Source organism: Acomys minous (assembly GCF_964271855.1).
Source record: "Acomys minous genome assembly, chromosome: 17".
In the NCBI taxonomy this organism is placed as follows: domain Eukaryota; kingdom Metazoa; phylum Chordata; class Mammalia; order Rodentia; family Muridae; genus Acomys; species Acomys minous.
In genome coordinates, this window is record NC_140500.1 from 8221604 (window position 1) to 8242190 (window position 20587).

Genomic DNA, 20587 nt, shown 5'->3' on the forward strand with positions numbered 1-20587 from the left:
ACAGTTTTATTCCAACTTTACACTGGCTAAAGTCATTTGGAAGAAGGGAACATCAGCTGAGAAAATATTCCAAGGAGACTGACTCTGGTCTACCCTGTTGGAGCATTTTCTTGATTGATGATGCATGTGGGAGGGCTTGGCTCACTATAGGTGGGGCTATGCCTTGGAAGGCAGTTTTGAGTTATATAAGAAAGCAGGCTGAGCAAGCCATGAAGAGCAAAGCAGGAAGTAGTGTTCCTCCATGGCTTCTGCACTGGCCCCTGCATCCAGGTTCCTGCCTTGAGTTCCTGTCCTGACTTCTCTCAGTGATGAACTGTATATAGATATACAGACAGAGATATAGAACTGTGATCTAAAATAATCAAGCAAGCAAAAAGCTTTCCCCTTTAATTTGATTTTGGTACTGGTGTTTTATCATGGCAATGGAGATTCTGAATAAGACACCCTATCCCTAAGAGAGTTTTGTTGTTTGTTGTTGTCTGTTTTTCTTTTGTTATTTTTAAGAATGACTTCTTACAATTCGGAAAATAATTTAGTTAATACTTGTCTTTTTTTTCCTGAAAAGACAGCAGTAGGACAGTTAAAGCGTAAACATTTGGAAACAATCAGAAGAACGGCATGGGAGAACCTGAGCAAAGGGGTGCACCCCATGGGGTCAGATGTTTTTCCAAGATCAAGGTATGGACTGTTCCTATGTATGCATGTACGAGAGTCTTTTAAAACAAGCACCAAAACTGCTTGTGATATTGCTCAGCTTACATGAAGTTTTCCAACACATAATGTTTTCCTTAATATGTTCTTAATTTCTTACCTTAAAGAAGTAGGTTGGTTTTATAATTACAGATGCCTAACCTTGATTATTTATCCAAGAACATTTATCAAAATCATTTAGAGCAGAAGTTCTCAACCTCTGGGTCGTGACCCTTTGTGAGGTATCAAATGCTCCCTCACAGGGGTCACCTAAGGTCATCAGAAAACACAGATATTTACATTATGATTCATAACAGTAGCAAAACCACAGTTACGAGTATCAACAAAAATAATTTCATGGCTTAAGTCAACACAACGTGAGGGACTGTATTAAAGGGTCACAACCATTAGGATGGCCAAGAACAACTGATTTAGAAGGTCTTAAAGGAGGATAGAATTTTAAAAGTTTCAGATATGTATTATATTGTGGTGGAGTTTAGTCAGAGGTCAGAGGTCAAGCCAGTGCTTAGCCCTCAGGGATTCCTGGGTGAAGCTCACAGCTAGGGAACACATCTCTCTACAGGAACACTCTCTTGATTAATATGTGAAGATGACTTCATGACCCAGCCAGACAAATATTTTCTTCAAGCTTTGACAATACAACAATCATTGTTTGTAAGAAAACGGTCCATTCTGTTAGCTGTTTTATTGGTTTTCAGTATTTTAGACACAACTATTGTTCTCATAGCTCCAAAGGAATCTTTATATCACAAACTGTAAACTTACATTAACCCAAAAAAACTTGAGATCTGGTCTGGTTTTTGTAGAGTCCTTCAAACATTCCTTTGTGAGATGCTGCTTCCTAACTCATCCTATTATATGGTCCTTCTCCCTTTATTCACATATAGTGGAACGTTATTAAAATAAAAGAGAGGCTCAGACTCAGGCCCTGGAAAGTGCTTTTACCTGCAATTCTTACATGCTTCTGAGGAACCCAGGTCCCCAGGCTCCTAACCTTCTCTAGATGTTTATTATATGTACCATTTTGTACAATTTACACAACCTGTTTATACTTCAGTGTTTTTCATCTGAAAAGGGTAGTGGTAGTTCTACTTTTTTAAGATTAAAAAAATTCATTCTGAGACCCCTCTAACTCTCTCTTTCTCTGTCCTGTAGTTCTCTCTCTCTCTCTCTCTCTCTCTCTCTCTCTCTCTCTCTCTCTCTCTCTCTCTCTCTCTCTCTCTCTCTCTCTCTCCTGTCCCTGTCTGTCTCTGTCTCTATATCTGTATCAGTTTGTCTGTGTCTCTCCCCCTCCCCCCATCACTCTGTGTCAGTCACTGTTGCTGCATCTGTGTGTTTGCTCATCCTTCGGTATATCCTCTACTACTGGTATGAAGGATTAGACACAGGTGTTCACAGACACCAGGAAACTCCTCTGTCCCTGATAGAGGAGAATGCAGAAAAAAAGGACAAAGCATTGCACTGACCTAGCATTTCCAGCGACCTGCCATTTCTGCAGAGGGAACATAGCAGGCTTGCTATAGAAAGTATGCCTTGTTGTCATTCGATGTTCTCTTCCTTCCCTTCCTTAAAGGGGACAACACTTGTCCTGTAGAGAACCGTAGATTGCTGAAGACTCATCAAAAGCCGTGTCTTACATAGAAAACTATATGCCACAATTCCATGTCTCCTGTATGAATAAGATACACGCATAAAAGAGCAAGGCCATAACTATCTGCAAAATTCACCATGACTAACCCAATATTCTAACTCTGATTTTTCAGAGTGAGGACACTGTGAAAGACAGAGGAAAGGTTACACTTTAAAGTTTCTTGCATGGTCAATGGCTATTTAAGTTGGATACAATCCCCTACCTCATAGTCTAATATGTTTTGCCAGTAGATGGGAGATATATAATCAGAAAACAGAGTTCTCATTGCTTATTAAATATTTTCTTCTAGATGTTTCTGTTGGCAATAACATGTGCATATTTTTCCAAATCACTCTCTGGAGTTTACACGAATTCCATGCTCACACAGCTAGAGAGACAATTCAACATCCCCACATCAATAGTTGGATTAATCACTGGGAGCTTTGAGATTGGTGAGTTATTTTTACATTTGCTAATATTTACAAATTGACATTTACTCCTTGTTTCTTGAATTAGACTATTTACTATGACTGAGTTACATGTTTCCTTGTATTGACTGAATAGCCTGGTTTAGTGTGAAGAAATCATCATGGTGGCAGGTAATTATTGCCACATAGTCCCACAGAGCCTCTTCTTTCTGACAAGCAGCAGAATATTGGGAGCATTCATATATAATTCTATCATTTGATAATGCAAATAAAAGCTAAGGGTTTTTCTTTGGCATTTTAGAAGCTTGCTGTGGGAGTCTGGAGGAACTTGCGTTCTACAGGAGTAAACAAGTGTTTCTCTTTTCCTTCTGTCTCTCTGAGATCGATAGCTATCCACCTAGTCACTGTGGAAAATAAAGATGACTTTTTGTGTTTGAGTTGTATCAGACTCAGTTCAAAAGAAGAATGAGTGAAATTTAATTCCTGCTTTTGAATTATGAACTGGGTTATGGGAGTACAAAGGATGAAGGATGGAAAGGTTCTCTCTATTAACAAAGTGACCTGGAGCCCTTTGTGTCTCTCTTCCCTAGTTTAATTATAGATTTTACTCTGTAAAATCCATAACAGTGGTTGGGAGCACTGACTGTTCTTCTGGAGGACCCGGGTTCAATTCCCAGCACCCACATGGCACCTCACAACTGTTTTAACTCCAAAATCTGACACCCACAGACATACAATGCACATAAAATAAAAATAAATAAATCATATATATATATATATGTATATATCACTCTCTTAAAAGTAAAATTGCTTTAATGTATTTAAGTCAAAACAACAAAGAAAGTTCTCACTGAGTTGCCTGGGCTGGTCTTTACTTCACTCTGAGGCCAGGCCAACTACGACCATGCAATCTTCATCTCTTATCTTCCAGTAGCTGCAGATGTCAAGTCTATGCCACCAGCTCCCACTGGCCCTTTGTCAGAATAGGGCTTCCCAGTGAGTTTCTTAAATGAATATTTTTTTCATAAACCACAAAAATAAATTTTGGGCTTGACTTTGTGACTCCTGCAATGTAGACCTAACATTCAGCTGGAAAGTTAGGTTCCTTACCATCTCTCTGCTTAACAGTATTACCTGGCTTAAGGGAAGAAACGACATTAGAAGCAGGCATATGTCTTGGCCATGTTGAGCAATAAAGGTGTTTTTAAATAGTAAGTTTGAAAAACATGAATCCATTTTAATCTAATTGAGAAATCCCAAGAGGGGAGGTCAGAGGTGACAGGCAGGCTGACACTTGCTTTTGCATCCGATGCCAAGGGCAGGATAATCCTGAATAGAGCTTTATCATTCTCCAAAGTAAAGGATACTCTTCCTTCAATGTCATAATCACTTTACCTATTAAAACAATAACACAAAACATCCTAAGCTCCCATCTCTGTATTGACATGGTTGTTAAACAATGGACCCTAAAGTCCAAATGCTGGAGAGGCTGTTGACTAAGAGCTGCTAATACTTTACTGACACAAGCATTCCCATTCCTTCTCCCAGGAAACCTTCTGTTGATTATATTTGTGAGTTATTTTGGAACAAAGCTGCACAGACCCATCATGATTGGTATTGGATGTGCACTTATGGGCCTCGGGTGTTTCCTAATGTCTCTACCTCATTTCCTCATGGGCCGGTGAGTATTCCAGTCTTTGATGATATTTTAGGTTCAACTTTCACCTACAGGAAATTATTTCAGAATTCCTTTCTGGGAGAAGCAAAGTACTCTCCCAAAGTACAGAAGGCTAACATGAAAATTAGAAGATGTGGTGTCTGGTCTGCCAATATGATTTCTGAATCCTGTGGCCTCAAGTCCATTTAAGGTCCCAAGTGGAGACTTGGGACACCTCTTTCATGAAATTGAGACACATGAAGGGATTCTCTGAATCTACCAACCCTTGTGCTGGGTCCTTCCTCAGGACTATTTTGATACTTTGGTTGCCAGGGTTCTACACTTTGACATAATCATGAGTTATCAAGACATAGAACAATGTCAAGGCCAATTTTATTTTCATGTTTACCAAAGTAGCTTACTCCCTTCCCTGTTTTCTGGGGACAGTTTTCAGGGGTTTTTTTTTGCCTGCATGTCTTGTTAGCTTTTAATACATTAGTGTTAAATGATATAAAAATTTACTAATTCCATTAGCATGACTATAAACATATTTTCTACAGTAGAATTATTATGTCACTCTTTATTATAGAACTCAGTTTTTCCATAAATTTAATATTAAGCTCATTGCCTTTTCTATTTGACATTCTTTCTGTCCCTCACTATTTCAAAAGTCTCTCACTGGTGAAAGAGAGAATATCTCTTGACACAGGTCGGCAGCTTCACTGTTGTCCTGGTGATGCCTCTTGCTGTTGTCTCCTGTGTTCCCCCTGCCTTTGAACTGTAAACCTCTAGGCCACCTCAGTGCCTTTCCCTTGGAATTCTCCACTATTATTTACGTTATGAATTTATTTTACTTCCTTCTTCCCTCATCTTCCTCTTCCTCCTGACTCCCTTCTCCTTATTTTCTTTCATTCATTCTTTCTTTCTTCTTTCCTTTTCAGACCTTTTATCTATTATACATGTATGAGTGTTTTACCTCATGTATTTATGTGTATCGTGTGTTTGTCTGGTGCACATAGAGATCCCAAGAGAGTGTTGGGTCCCCTGGAACAGAGTTACAGATGGTTCTCAGCTACCATGGGCTGCTAGCAAATGAACCCAGGTCCTCTTTAAAAGCAACAAGTGCTCTTAACCACTGAGCCATCTCTCCAGTCCCATGTTGATTTTCTTTTTTGAAACAGGGTCTTGCTATATAGCCCAGTGTTGTTGCCTGACATTTACTATATAACTCAGGCTTGCCTCAAACTTTTGATGGTCCCCTTGCTTCAGTTTTCCAAGGATAGGCTACAAGCCACAACTACTTTGTTTTCCCTCTTTATTCTTGTTAATTATGCCCTGGAGAGGCATCCTACCGTCTGGTTCCCTGTTTACTCTTCCACACTTCCTTCTGTAGAGGAAAAACAGTTCCTTACAAACATTAAAGATATTACCTCAAAGTTTGTGGACTTTGGAATCAGAATTAGTATTCTAACTCTTGTGGTTGTTTTCTGTTTAAGCTTTTGGCTCCACAGTCTGAAACTGGTGACTATTGGTATATGACCTTTGCCACCTCAATCAAGCATCTTTGGTCAAGACAGTTTGTAAAGTTTCTTGTCCTCATTTCTCTTTGATAATATGTTCTTCCCTCCCCTCATCTTTCTGCAGCTGCTTCTTGAGCACTGGCTTCCTAGATTTTATTCATATTTTTAACTTCATGTCTTTTCATCATTTTGTTACTTCCAAGGAGATTTAACTTTGTCTTCCAGTATTTGAATGAGATTGTGCTGTATATTATCATATTTAAAAATGTTTAATGTCAAGGGCACCTCTCTACCTAAAATGTCTCCATCTCCTCCTCCTTCTCCTCCTCCTCCTCCTTTTCAAGACAGGGTTGCTCTGTGAAGCCTTGGCTGTCCTGGACTCACTTTGTAGACCAGGCTGTCTTTGAACTCCCAGATATCCTCCTGCCTCTGCCTCTTCGAGTGCTAGGGTTACTGGTGTGAACCACTGCGCTGAGCTTAAAATGTCTCTTCTGAGGGAATATCTTGGGAGTTTTCTCAAGAATTTGGTGCATTTCCTGTGTAACTGTCCATCTGTATCCACTGTCTCTGACTTCTTTATAGAAGTTAAAGACAAACAAAAGCTGTACTTGAAGAAGAGTATGCCCTTGATGGCCTTGGATATCTGTTCATATCTAAGAGGAATAACAACAGAACTAACTGGAAATACTGTATAGAGGTCTAGACTTGGTTAATGGAAGACTTTTGTCTTTTTCAGTAGGATGAGTCAATAGGTGATTGAGCAGGAACTAGATGATGTTGATCGACTCTGAAATGTGTGTAACTTGCAATCTTAGGACAAGATTCCCTGTTCTTGCTATAGGGAAAGAAACTTGGATACAAGCCAGAAAGGCATGAGAGTATCACCTTTTGCACAGTTTTAAAAAGTGCAGTGACCCTCCTTTTTGGCCTCTTTGTCCTCAGTTGTACCTGCTTGGATCCTCTTGTGCCTGTGAGTATTTCCACTTGGAGAGATGGAGGATGAGTCTGAGAAACTAGGTATTCCCTGTGTACATTTTCAGCTTTGCTTTGCTGCCCAGCTTGGTCCTGCATTGGGAGTCTCTTCTTCCAGCTTTCAAGGGAAGCCTGGAACATATCATGCTGCTCCCACTGCATGATAGTTATGTTTCCCTTACCTGTTTAAGTGGCCATTTGCATATTCATATCCCAATATCAAAGTTGTGTTGAACTTTACTGCACTTTCAGTCTCTAATTTACAAGGTTTAAAATTTTTTTTCACTACTTTGTTTAGCTATATGTTATGATCATGGTGGTAGTGTGTGCACACTTTGGTGTGAGGTCATGCAACAATTTTGAAGAGTCTATTTCTACTCTCTCTGCCTACCCTGTGAGACCTGCAGTGGAATCTGTGTTCTCAGGCTTTCATACATAGAGACATCTATAATATATCACAAGCTTTTTTTCTTCTTTTTTTAAACACAGTATCATGTGGCTCAGGATGGCCACAGACTCACTTTGTCGTTAAGGATAATCATAAATTTTTGATCCTCTTACCTACATCTCCTGAGTGACAGGATTACAGGCATTTCCCAGCATGTCTGGTTTAATTGAGTAGCATTGGTGCTTGCCAGGAACCAATGACCAATTGAGCCACATGTTCATATCAAGATATATTTATCTTTGAGGAAATGAGCTTTGCAATTTTTCATTTTGAAACATTTCTACTGCTATTTATTGTCATTTTGGGGAATAAATGGACCTTGAGTGAACAACTGAATTTTAAGTGGATAATGAACCAAATTAAGGTTATTTTTATATTCTCAAGTATTTTTGAATGGAACTGACAGTTTGCAGATGGAATTTAACAATTATTTTATACTTTCTATTATATTCAAACCAATGTCAAGAAATATTTGGCAATTATTGTGCTTTTCCACATTCTGCCAAAGGTGATAATTCTTTGAAGTTAACCTATCTTCATGGGATATTATTAGAGAGACATGGGCTGTAATCAACACTTCACTGGCAAGCTCTGTGGGGGACGTGCAGGCAGATGTTCTAAGCAAAAGGTATTCTGACTTCTGTGATATCAATCCACAATACTTTTCAATGGAGAGAGACGTAGAAGGACATATTTTCCTCCATGGTGGCATTCTGTCATTTTATTTCTAGGGCAAGCTGATCCTTGGTGATTTCCTCAAGTAAAATGGTGACAGTTTATTAGCACTTTTGGTCCCATGACGCTGTGTTGTCAGTTGATAGATTCTGCTAATTTCATTATGATGTGTGGATTTCTCTTCTGCTGGGGCTAGGGAGCACATGGAAATATAGTTGTCTGAATCTTAGAAAGGATGGACAGGGTCAAGGGTCACAGCTCAGAGAGTCCAAAGTAGATATCTTGTTTTGGGTCATTTGTGTCTTCCTAAAGCTTCTATCTTCTTCATTCTACTTCATTGAGTCTCTTTTTTGCTTTGCTTTTGTTCTTTACCTCACACCAATTATTTCTAGAAAATAGCCATGTTGAAATCACAAAGAGTTGACATTACAGAACCTTGAAGCTATTTCACCTACGCGTAGAGACTTGAGATAGCTGGGGGGAAAAAGGGGCACATTTTTTGTTGATTATCAAATTCTTTTCATGATATTGAATACTGATTATTCAATTGTTTTCGGATTTTGGCTTTTGTGGGTTTGGTTTTTTGTTGTTGATGATGTTGTTTTGTTTTGTTTTGTTTTGTTTTTGTGGTTTTTTTTTTTTTAGACAGGCTCCTGTGAAACTCAGGCTGCCTTCAAACTTGCTGCATAGATGAGGGTGGCCTTCTGATTCTGAGATGTTTATCTCTCAGGTGCTTTGGAGACAGTCACGGGCAACCACACTAATTCTATACACTGGGGTTTGAACATGCAGCTACATGTTGAGAGTAATGATACAGATTTTGTTTCTACTTATTTATTTGCTTGCTTTCTTGCTTGTTTATTTGTGAGTGTGTGCCAATGTGTGTGTGTGTGTATTTGTGTGCATATGTGTGTACACACAGAGAACAGATTATACTATTTTATAGAATCTTTCCTCTCTTTCCACTTTCATGTGGGTTCCAGGGATTAAACTCACATTATGAAGCTTGTGCAGCAAGTGCTTTACATGCTGCATCCTCTTGCTGGCCCTGCCATAGGATTTATGATTCCTGACTCAGAATGGCAGCTGAGGAAATGGTACTTCAGGCTCTGGATGCCATGTTTTCAGGGAAGCAGGATTCAGTACTCTGCAGGTGCTCTCATTGCACTTAGCTCCTCACAGTGAATGTTTCCTGTGTCCACACAGATATGAATATGAAACAACGATCTCACCTGCAAGCAACTTGTCCTCAGACAGCTTCTTGTGTATGGAAAACAGAACCCAGACCCTGAAGCCAACGCAGGATCCAGCAGGTTGACTAGAGCTTCTTACTGCTTTCCACTCAGAGATTCAGCCATGGAATAGGATTTATGAAGGACTTTCAGTATGATACTGGGTTTAGTAGACATGTGAGACAAGTGAAAAAATTTAATTCCCTTTTCAGGGAAGTGAGTTATCTAGTAACCTAGCATACTATCCCTCCTGAGTTTGAATATACTTATTATGATGCCTTTGTATTTTAAAGTGGGTATTTTAAAATGTAAGCCAAAGATATCCACCCCAATGTCAAAGGTTGGCTTTGACACACAGGGTTAAGACTGAGGTAGGATATAGCATCTGCCAAAAAGAAGCAAAAAAGCTGGTAGCTGCTGGCTTCATGGGGCCATTATTGCGTGTGGTTGGTGAAAAGCTCTAAACTTTTTTTCTCTCTAATAGCCAGAGCTGGTAGGTCCTGATTGTTCTCTTCTTTGGTCATATTTGGCCTTAGAGAGGGACACCAAAACTCTTTAACAGCTGGAGCTGATGGCTCTAGAGGCTGTTTCCTCTTATTGCAGTGAGACACTCAAAGGGAGAAGAAAGAGCAGGGAGCCAGAAATTGATGGTTTCTGGCATAGACTGCCAATAGAAAAATAAAAAAAATGGGAAACACACACACACACACACACACACACACACACACACACACACACACACACACATTTAGTAGATGAAGCAAAGCAAGCTCCAATCCTTTTTATGTTTATCCTTGGCTGATATATTTTCTCAGACAAAGTTCTCTATGTAAGATGAAAAATTACCTCACAGCCACAAAAGCAGTTATCATGGAAATAGAAAAAGTCATTACAGGCAGGATTAAGTGCCTAACTAAACATTTTATTTTATTTTATTTATTTATTTTTGACATATACATTTATATTATTACAAGTAAGTAGAAAAATTACATACATCAAGGAGAACCACAAAACAACCAGGGATCATATGAATGTTACACTTATGGTGTTTTGGCTAATTATATTTGGCATCCATGTAGAAAACATCTTTCCTATCTTGGTGAGTCTAAAATTCTGAATGAGAATCAATATCTATCCTCTCTCTTCTCTGCCATCTCAAAACCTCTATCTAGACCTAAAAACATCTTAACCCCTAAACAGCTTAGGTTAATTGTAAGACTAAACTATCAGGACTTCAACCCTATCAGAGACTTGAGAAGGAATGAAAATTAATTACTTGAATGAACCAGAAGTGCAGGTTAGCAGCTTTCAGAATGAGAAGGAAAAGAAAGAAAGAAAGAAAGAAAGAAAGAAAGAAAGAAAGAAAGAAAGAAAGAAAGAAAAGTGACTGAGACAGTTTACTGCCTGAACAGTCACCTAAAACTCTCTATAACATTGGAGCATCATCTTCAGCGTTCTAGCCCAATATATCTGACAGGCATATTTGTGAGACAGGCACTATTGAGGACTTGCTTACCCTGTCTCAGCAGAGTTTGGACATTGACTCTGCCTGCATCCAAGCTTGCCCATTTTTAGGGAGAATTCTGTCTGTGGCAGAAATGAGGACGTTTTGCCCAGGGGCTTGTTTGACACATTTGAAGCCATTTCCATAAGGAGGTTCTTTGGTGCTCATAATCTTCTTGAGGTAGGCTGGGTGTTGCCAGGAATTAGCCTGTCCTGTTGTCAAAGAATCTTTAAGATATTAAAAGCTTCTTAAATGCCATATTCTGTAGGTCTCTGAGGCTTTGAAGGCTTTATCTAACTATTTTACCTCATCTATCTATAGGATCATATCTATCTGTTAAACCTAGGATGTATATCCTTGTGATTAAAAATAGGCTGGTTGTTGACATAACCATAATTTGATCAACTAACAAGTGGCTTATACTCAATTAACCTAATCAGCCATCAATAGCACTTTCCAGGTTTTGGAAGTAAGCTTTATATTATACTTGAGTTGTATGGGTTCAGTACCTCATATTAGAATAGAAATATATATATAATGTGTGTAGAAAATGGTCTTAAATTTGAATTCTATAACAATGTATCAAAGTTAACCTTATTTTGTATCAACATACAAAGTTCTATACCGATGAATTAAAGATAACCTTTTTTGTTGGTAACAAGTAAGGCCTTAGGTTGAGGAGTAGGTTAATCTACTTTTTAATCCCATCATCCCTATATATTTCTATAAGCCTTCCCTTTTCTTTTCAACTCCTATCGCTATATCTATTAAAGACAGATGGAAGAAGAGAGACATCTGAGTCCAACCTCATTTTCTCTCTGAATAAGATCAAATATCACTTATAAGCAACTCCCAATGAAAACAAGCATCTGTAGTACAAGAGAGAAAACATAAACCTACCCACCACTCTGCCTTAGGGGAAATGGTACATCATTCTCTTAGGGTTTCTTCCAGCTGATTTGGGGAGAATAGTACCTTTGGAGGGCCCAAATAAAATTGGGGACCATGGTTAATCAAGCCAGTAATTGCATTTGTGGTCCAGTTTCCAAATGTTGAGAAAGTCCAGGCTTAATAGAAGTCTTGTAAGGTACAGTTTAAAATACTGGACCAGTTTGTATAGAAACTTTCCTTGAAGCTGCCTTGGGAGCAGTCCTGTTCTGATAAATAACAGCTTCTAAAACACTTGGGACTGGAACCTGAAGGGTGCAGGATGTCCAAGTGCTGCATGCTGAGAGGAGTGAATCCTGTCAGGTCTGATCCAGCTTCAGTGTCCAGGTCTTTTGTTCTGAAAAACATATAAATTCTCACAAGCATTATACAATCCTAAAATTATAAATATATGAATTGTACATGATGCACAGGACAATTAAGGCTTGTTCTCTGCTCTTAGTATGAGCAGAAGAAAGACATCTGCCAATCTTCACTGATGCCATATGAAGAATGGCATCTAATAATGTCACAAGGATTCTGTCACCAGTAAGAAGCCTTGTCTATGCATGTGCATTCATGTCTCAGCCAGTCTCAGAGCCATTCCCATGCAGCGGGTTTAGCACTACAAGTTATCTGCTTGTTTTGCAGTTTGAGTTCTTTTCATCCAGACTCTAGTTCCCTCCCTCATGACCTCCCTTTCCCACCCTCCCCCCTCATCCCTTCTCCCTCCCTCCCCTAGTCCTCCAATAAGGGAGCCCTCCTCCCATAACCTCTTATCTCTGTCTATAAGGTCTCATTTGTAATACCTGTGTCTTCCTCCTCTACGGCCTGGCAGGGCCACCCTGACAGAGGAGAAGTGACTAAAGCTAGAATGTCAAAGTCTATACAAGAAGTAGTCCCTACTCTCCTTATTGTGGGACCCACAAGGAGACTATGATGCCTATCTACTACATCTGAGAAAGGGGTCTCGATCCACATCATACATGGTCTTTGGTTGGTGTATCCATCTCTGAATTGTTATATGTTTATCCTGTATTAAGTGACTAATATCCAATAATGAGTGGGTATATACCATGTATGTCTTTCTGTGTGTCAGTTGCCTCACTCAGGATGATTGTTTCTAATTCTATCTATTTACCTGTAAATTTCAAGATTTTCTTGTTTTTGATAGCTGAATAGTATTTCCTTGTATAAATGTACTGGAGTTCCTTTATCCATTCTTCAGTTGAGGGACATCTAGGTTGTTTCCAGATTCTGGCTATTATGAATAAGGCTGCTATAAACATAGTTGAGCAGATGTCCTTGTATTATGGTGGAGTATCTTTAGGGTATATTCCCAGGAGTGGTCTTTAGGTAGCACATTTCTCAATTCCCTGAGATAATGCCAGATTGATTTCCAAAGTGGTTGTACATATTTGCACACCCATCAGCAGTGTAAGAGTGTTCCCCCTTTCTCTACACCCTTCCCAGCATGAGATGTCATTTGAATTTTTTATCTTAGCCATTCTGATAAGTGTAAGATGGAATCTCAGAGTCATTTTGATTTTGATTTCCCTGATGACTAGGGATATTGAGCATTTCTTTAAGTGTTTCTCAGCCATTCGATATTCCTCTGTTGAGAATTCTGTTTAGCTCTGTACCCCAGTTTTAAATTGGATTATTTGATTTATTGGTGTCTAGTTTCTTGAACTATTTATATATTTTGGATGTTAGCGCTCTGTCAGATGGAAGGTTGATGAAGATATTCTCCCAGTCTTTAAGCTGTCATTTTGTTCTGTTGACTGTTTCCTTTGCCTTACAGAAGCTTTTCAGTTTCATGAGGTCCCATTTATTAATGGGATCTTAGAGCCTGAGCTGTTGGTGTTCTGTTCAGGAAGTTGTCTCCTGTGCCAACGAGTTCAAGGCTCTTCCCCACTTTTTCTTCTAACAGAGTTAGAGTTTCTGGTTTTAAGTTGAGGTCTTTAATTCACTTGGACTTTAGTTTTATACATGGTAATAAATATGGGTCTATTTGCATTTTTCAACATTTGGCCATCCAGTTAGACTAGCACCATTTATTGAAGATGCTATCTTTTTTCCATTGTATAAATTTGGCTTCTTTGTCAAAAATCAAGTTCTCATAGGTATGTAGTTTTATTTCTGAGTCTTCTATTCAATTCCATTGATCAAGCAGGCTATTTCTATGCCAGTACAACTCTGTTTTTAGTATTCTTGCTCTATAATATAGCTTGAGATCTGGGATGGGGATTCCTCCAGAAGATCTTTTATTGTACAGTATTGTTTTAGCTATTCTGGGTTTTTTGTTTCTCTATATGAAGTTGAGAATTGATCTTTCAAGGTCTGGAAAGAACTGTGTTAGGATTTTGATGGGAATTGCATTGAATCTGTAAATGCTTTTGATAAGATGGCCATTTTTACTATGTTGATTCTCCTAATCTATGAATAAGGAAGATATTTCCATATTTTGATATCTTCTTCAAGTTCTTTCTTTAGAGACTTGAAGTTTTTTTTTCATATAAGTCTTTCACTTGCTTGGTTAAAGTTATGCCAAGATACTTTATATTATTTATTGCTATTGTGAAGGCTGTAGTTTCCCTAAGTTCTTTATTAGCCGATTTGTTTTTTGTGTAAATCAGGGCTACTGATTTTTTTTTAGTTCATTTTTTATCCAGCCACTTTGCTAAAGGTGTTTATCAGCTGCAAGAGTTCCTTAGTAGAATTTTTAGGGTCATTTATGTATACTATCATGTCATCTGCAAATAGTGACAGTTTGACTTCTTCCTTTCCTATTTGTATCCCCTTGATCTCCTTTGTTTGTCTTATTGCTCTAGGTAGAAATTCAAGTACTATATTGAAGAGATATGGAAAGAGTGGACAATCTTGTCTTTGTTTGTTGTTTGTTTTTTAAATTAATTTATTCATATTACATCTCAATTGTTAGACCTTCCCCTGTTTCCTCCCATTATTCCCTCCCTCCCACTCCCCCCCCTTCTCCCCTCCCCTATGTCTGGGATTGAGGGAGACCTTCTCCCCCTATATATGCTCTTAGAATATTGAGTCTCTTCCTGGTAACTTGCTATATTTCCTCTGAGTGCCGCCAGGCCTCCCCATCCAGGGGACGTGCTCAGAAAAGGGGCACCAGAGTTCGTGTGAGAGTCAGATCTCACTCTCCACTCAACGGTGGAGAATATCATGTTCGTCGGCTAGGTCTTGGTAGGGGTTCGAAGTTTACTGCCTATATTCTCCTTGGCTGGTGCCTTAGTTTGAGGAGGACCCCAGGACCCAGATCTGGAAAATGCCCTACCACACAACAGGGACATATGCTCAACCATGTTCATAGCTGCTTTATACATAATAGCCAGAACATGGAAACAGCCTAAGTGTCCCTCAGTAGAAGAATGGACTAAGAAACTGTGGTACATTTACACTATGGAATACTCCTCGGCTGTTAAAAACAAGGAATTCCCTAAATTTGTGGATAAATGGATTGATCTAGAAATTATCATAATGAGTGAGTTCACCCAGAAGCAAAAACAGACAAACGGTATATACTCACTTATATCAAAACACTAGTCCAAGGGATACGTACCATGAAAAACTTTACTTACCAAGAAAGTGGGTCAGAGGAGAGGACATCCTATTGAGACTTTAGGCGAGAGTAGCATGGAAGAATGGGGGAAATAGTAGGACCCACAGGGTCCTGGAAACCTACAAGGACAATCTTGTCTTATCTCTTTCAGTGGAATTGATTTAAGTTTCTCTCCAATTAGTTTGATATTGGCTATAAGCTTGTTATATATAGTCTTTATTATGCTGCGGTTTGTGCCTTGTATCCCTGATCTCTACAAGACTTTAAACATGAATGGGTGTTGCCTTTTGTCAAATGCTTTTTTGGCATCTAAGGAGATGATCAAGTGTTTTTTTTTCTTTCAGTTTGTTTATATGATGGATTACATTGATAGATTTCTGTATATTGAACCACTCCTGCATGCCTGGAATGAAGCCTACTTGGTCATGCTGTACGACATTTTTTATGTGTTCTTTGATTCAGTTTGAGACTATTTTATTGAGCATTTTTGCATCAATGTTTATAAGAGAAATTGGTCTGAAATTCTCGTTCTTTGTTGAGTTTTTCTGTGGTTTAGATATCAAAGTGACTGTGGCCTCATAGAATGAGTTTGATAAATGTTCCTTCTGTTTCTAATTTGTGGAATAATTTAAAGAGAATTGGTATTAGTTCTTCTTTTAAGGTTTGGTAGAATTCTGCTCTGAACCCATCAGGCCCTGGGCTTTCTTTGCTTGGGAGACTTTTGATGACTTCTTCAATCTCCTTAGGAGTTATAGAGCTATTTAATTTGTTTTCCTGATTTTGATTCAATTTTGGTAGTTGGTATTTATCAAGAAAATTGTCCGTTTCATTTAGATTTTCAAATTTTGTGGCATATAGGCATTTGAAGTACAACCTAATGATTTTTTTTCTCATTGTCTGTTATGCTTCCCTTTTCATTTCTGATTTTGTTGATTTGAATACTTTCCCTCTGCCTTTCAGTTAGTTTTGCTAAGGGTTTATCTTTCTTGTTGATTTTCTCAAAGAAACAGTTCTTGGTTTGGTTGATCTTTTTAATTGTTCTCTTTGTTCCTAATATATTGATTTCAGCCCTGAGTTTGATGATTTCCAGCCATCTACCCCTCTTTGATAAGTCTGCTTCCTTTTGTTCTGGGGCTTTTAGGTGTGCTGTTAAGTTGTTAGTATGGGATCTATCCAGTTTTATTGGGAGGTTGAGCCCATTGATGGTCAGAGATGTTAATGACCAGTGGTTGCTGGTTTCCATTATTTTGATGAAGTAGAGTGTATGAGAGCTTTGTTTCTTTTGTTTTTTGTGCATGTGGGTTATTTATTTCCTTTGTTATCCTGTATAAAGTTACTCTCCTTGGGTTGAAGGTTTTCTTCTAGTATGCTCTGTAAGCTGGATTTGTGGTTAGGTACTGTTTGACCTTAGATTTGTCATGGAATATCTTGTTTTCTCCACCTATGGTGATTGAAAGCTTTGCTGGGTATAGTAGTCTGGGTTGGCATCTGTGTTTTCTTTGAGTCTACATGATATCTGTACAGGCCCTTCTGGCTGTCATAGTCTCTGTTGAGAAGTCAGATGTAATTCTGATAAGTTTGCCTTTATATGTGACTTGGACCTTTTTACATATACATTTATGTTTTTACACATGTATACAATAGCAAGAAGTACCATGACACAACCAAGAATTACATAAATGTTACATTCTTAGTCTTTCAGCTATTTGTATTTGACAGCATTGAAGAAGACATGTTTCCTATCTTGGTGCATCTAAATTTCTGAATGTAAATCAATCTCCATCACATATTGTAATTATCAACTTAGAACACCTATCTAGCCCTAAAAACATCTTAACCCCTAAACAATTAAGCTGTACTGTAAAACTAAGCTACCTGGTCATCAACTCCTCAATAAACCTGATTACCTGAGTATGCTAGGAGTGCAGGTCAGTATCTTTCTAAATAAAAAGATGACAGAGACAGTTTTCTACCTGAATAGTCTCCAAAGACTCTCTATAATGTTGTAGCATCTTCTTCAGCCTTCTGTCGCAATGTATCTGACAGACATATTTATGAGGCAGGGACTATTGAGGATTTGCTTACCCTGTCTGGACAGAGTTTGACCTTTGACTCTGCCTGCATTAAAACTTGCCCTTTTTTTCAGGCAGAATTTTGTCTGTGATAGAATTGAGAACCTTTTGACCAGTGGCTAGTTAGCCACATTTGAAGCCGTCTCCATAAGGAGATTCTTTGATGCTCATCATCCTCTTTGATGTTATCATCTTCTTTGATGTAGGCTGGGTATTGCCAGGATTAAGTTTAATTCTAGATACAGTGGTATAGAATTAAAATGTAAGATTATTCTTCATACACATTATATGTACTCTAATATAAGTTATTTTACCCACATAATACAAGGTTTACTTCCAATGTTTTGAAAGTGCTATAGCAAACAGTTTAGGAGAAATAAGTTATACAAGTTAAATATTAGTAGATTAAGTCATGGTCATGTCAATTGCTAGTCTACTTTTATCAGAAGAATATACATCTTAGGTACAGCAGATAGATATGACTCTTTAGAAAGATAAGGTCTTCAAAAACACAAGAGACATGCAGAATATGGCATTAAAATGTTTTTATTACTTTAAAGATTCATTGACAATGAGACAAATTAATTCTCTTGCTGCTTTTAATATTCTTTGTTCTGTATGTTTAATGTTTTGTTTATTATTTGTCAGGAGGATTTTCTTTTCTGGTCTAGTCTATTTGGAGTTCTATAGGCCTCTTGTATATTCATGGACATTTCTTTCTTTAGGTTGGGGAAATTTTCTTTCATGATTTTGTTGAAGATATTTTCTGGGCCTTTCAATTGGGAGTCTTCTTTTTCTTCTATCCCTATGATTCTTTGGTTTGGTCTTTTCATAGTGTTCCAGATTCTTGGATATTCTGTGTCAGGAGCTTTTTAGATTTAGCATTCTCTTTAACTGTTGTATCCATTTCTTCAGTCATATCTTCTATCTCTAATATTCTTTGATCCATCTCTTGAATTATGTTGGTTATGCTTGTATCTGTAGATCCTGTCTTCTTCTCTCAGGTTTCCATTTTCTGGATTATATCAGATTGTGTTCTCTGTATGACTTCTATCTCCTTTTTTAGGTCTTGAAACCTTTTATTTATTTCCTTCCCCTGTTTGATTGTAATTTCCTGTCTCTCACTATTTTTAAGTGATTTGTTCAATTCCTCCCTCTCTTTCTTTGCATATTCCTGTTCTAGTTAGAGGAAATTATTTTCCTCCTTTAAGGCCTCTATCATTTTCATAACCTCAGATTTAAAATTATTCTCTTGTGCTCAGCTGTGATAGTATCTTTAGGGCTTGTTATGGTGGTGGGATTGCTGATTTCTGGCTGTATCCAATGTGTTCTTTTGCTGACCTCATCCCATTGTGATGTCTCTAGGTGGAGCCCATGGTTGTTGGATGCTTGGGCACCTGGAGTTTTCTGGGTGGTCTGTGGTCAGATCCACTTGTGTTCTAGTCTGTGGAATCTGCTCAGGACTAGGACCCACAGACCCTGGAGTTTTGGGTAACAAAGGCTGTTTTTGCACCCTGGGATATCAGATGCTGCTTGCCTCCTGACCCCATGCACCCAGGATCTTGGTGGCTGCTTGCCTGCTAGATAGGTGGCTCTAGCCTTCAGACTGGTCAGGAGCCAGGTCTTTACCATGTTCCCCACGATTTGGAGCCTTCTCACTTGTGGGTTACTGGTTCTGTTGTTGTATGAGTTTCAGATCAGTCCTTGGGTTGCTGAATATTCACTGCTGACCTGCTGCTCAAACGAGGTGTGTGTTAGCCACCGCCATCTTTGATCTCCAACATTTCTTATCTATCACTTCATCCCATAAGTTCATTGTAATCTCTAAGCAATAGTAATTCATGTCAGGGTTTAACAAGGTCTATGGTTAGCATCGTTTAAGGATTTACAACACAATGGTTTACATGTCTTTCCATTAATACTGCATCTTATTAAATATCTTGAGCACCTGCACACATGTGGTACACATATACTAACGAAGGTACACACATTTACATATACATTTAAATAAGTATTTTTAATGTCAGGTATGCTAAGTGACCAAATACATTTCCTAAACACAGTCCAGAGCTGTCTCAGGAGAATCAATCACCTCAGCCTAGAGTATCTCCATTTTATGCTGGATTCATGACACAGACATTACACTAGTCTTTAAGGGTTGGGGAGTCACTGCTCTCAAGGAATCAGTGGTGATAAAAATAATGTGAGAGTCAAATACTAGCCATGTCTGAAGCTCTGAGCCACAGAAACCTCATAAGAACAGCAATGTGAGACAGTGACTTCCACACTAGCATTCTCACCTCCTGATTAGACAGTGATCTCCAGGCTAGCATTCTCACCTCCTTAATTGACTTTTGAAAAGGCCTCCTTGTGCTCCTTGCATTGCAGCACATAAATTAAGATCTCCCCACATGCAGAGTCTCAGAAAAGACATGATTCGATGTCTGATCCTTCCAGTTTTTCATGAGAAAGTTGAGAGTCTACCTGTGATCTCTAGACAGAAATTATCGTGTTAATTAAAGATTTGAATCTAAATACTTAGAGATAGAAACTGATTTTCTTGAACTAGTAATGAATAAGAATTAGATTTTAGAGCCCAGTTGTGCTTAAGGCATGTATGGTCAGCTCCTGACCAGCCCATAGGAGAGGATACATTGTCCTTCACTTCCTGGAAAACAGGATTCACAGCTTTCCTAGGGAGTGGCAGTTCATTTAGCTTAGGAGGTACAGGCAAACCTTCAAAGATTTCTCCTTTAGCCTTTCAATTCCCTTTGGCCTAGTTTTTGTTCACTGATCACCTGCTACTCCACCTGTGGGAATATTTGGTTGATAGTAAATGATGAAATTTACAGAAAAAAAATGTTTGCTATCCAATTACAATCATTAGTTTCTATAAAGTATAGAAGTATACCTCTATAAAGTATAGAGTATTCAAACAGCCATCAATCTTCTGTCTGTGTTGTGTAAGGACAGCATGAATTGTCAGAGACACGTGTACATGTGTCCTTGTTTTTCCTTCCTCAAAGTTGTCAAGGAATGAGGCATTCCTGGGAGTGAGGGAAAGTCTTAGTATATATCGTTTGCCTATTTCTATGGTGTAAATTCTCATGACCAATGTATTGTCACTAAACACTGAATTTGAAAGAGCATTCTCTCTGCAGAGTCATGTCTCCTACCCAAGTGGAAATTGGCTCCAGCATAGCACTTATACTCCATTGC

General features: G+C 38.5%; 1 protein-coding gene across 4 annotated transcripts in view; it reads left to right on the forward strand.

Annotated features, from left to right (window-relative positions):
* Positions 1–20587, forward strand: part of LOC311588532 (solute carrier organic anion transporter family member 1A5-like) — a 73095-nt gene that overhangs the window by 24402 nt on the left and 28106 nt on the right. For 2 of the 4 annotated variants that reach the window (XM_084766271.1, XM_084766269.1), the window contains exons 2-5: positions 570–678; positions 2652–2793; positions 4318–4450; positions 9248–9354. In XM_084766271.1, the coding sequence (XP_084622397.1) occupies positions 619–678; positions 2652–2793; positions 4318–4450; positions 9248–9354 (442 nt within the window). In that variant the 5' untranslated portion in view covers positions 570–618. Of the gene's footprint in view, positions 1–565; positions 679–2651; positions 2794–4317; positions 4451–9247; positions 9355–20587 lie in introns of all 4 variants that reach the window. The other 2 variants (XM_084766268.1, XM_084766270.1) reach the window with 1 other exon arrangement.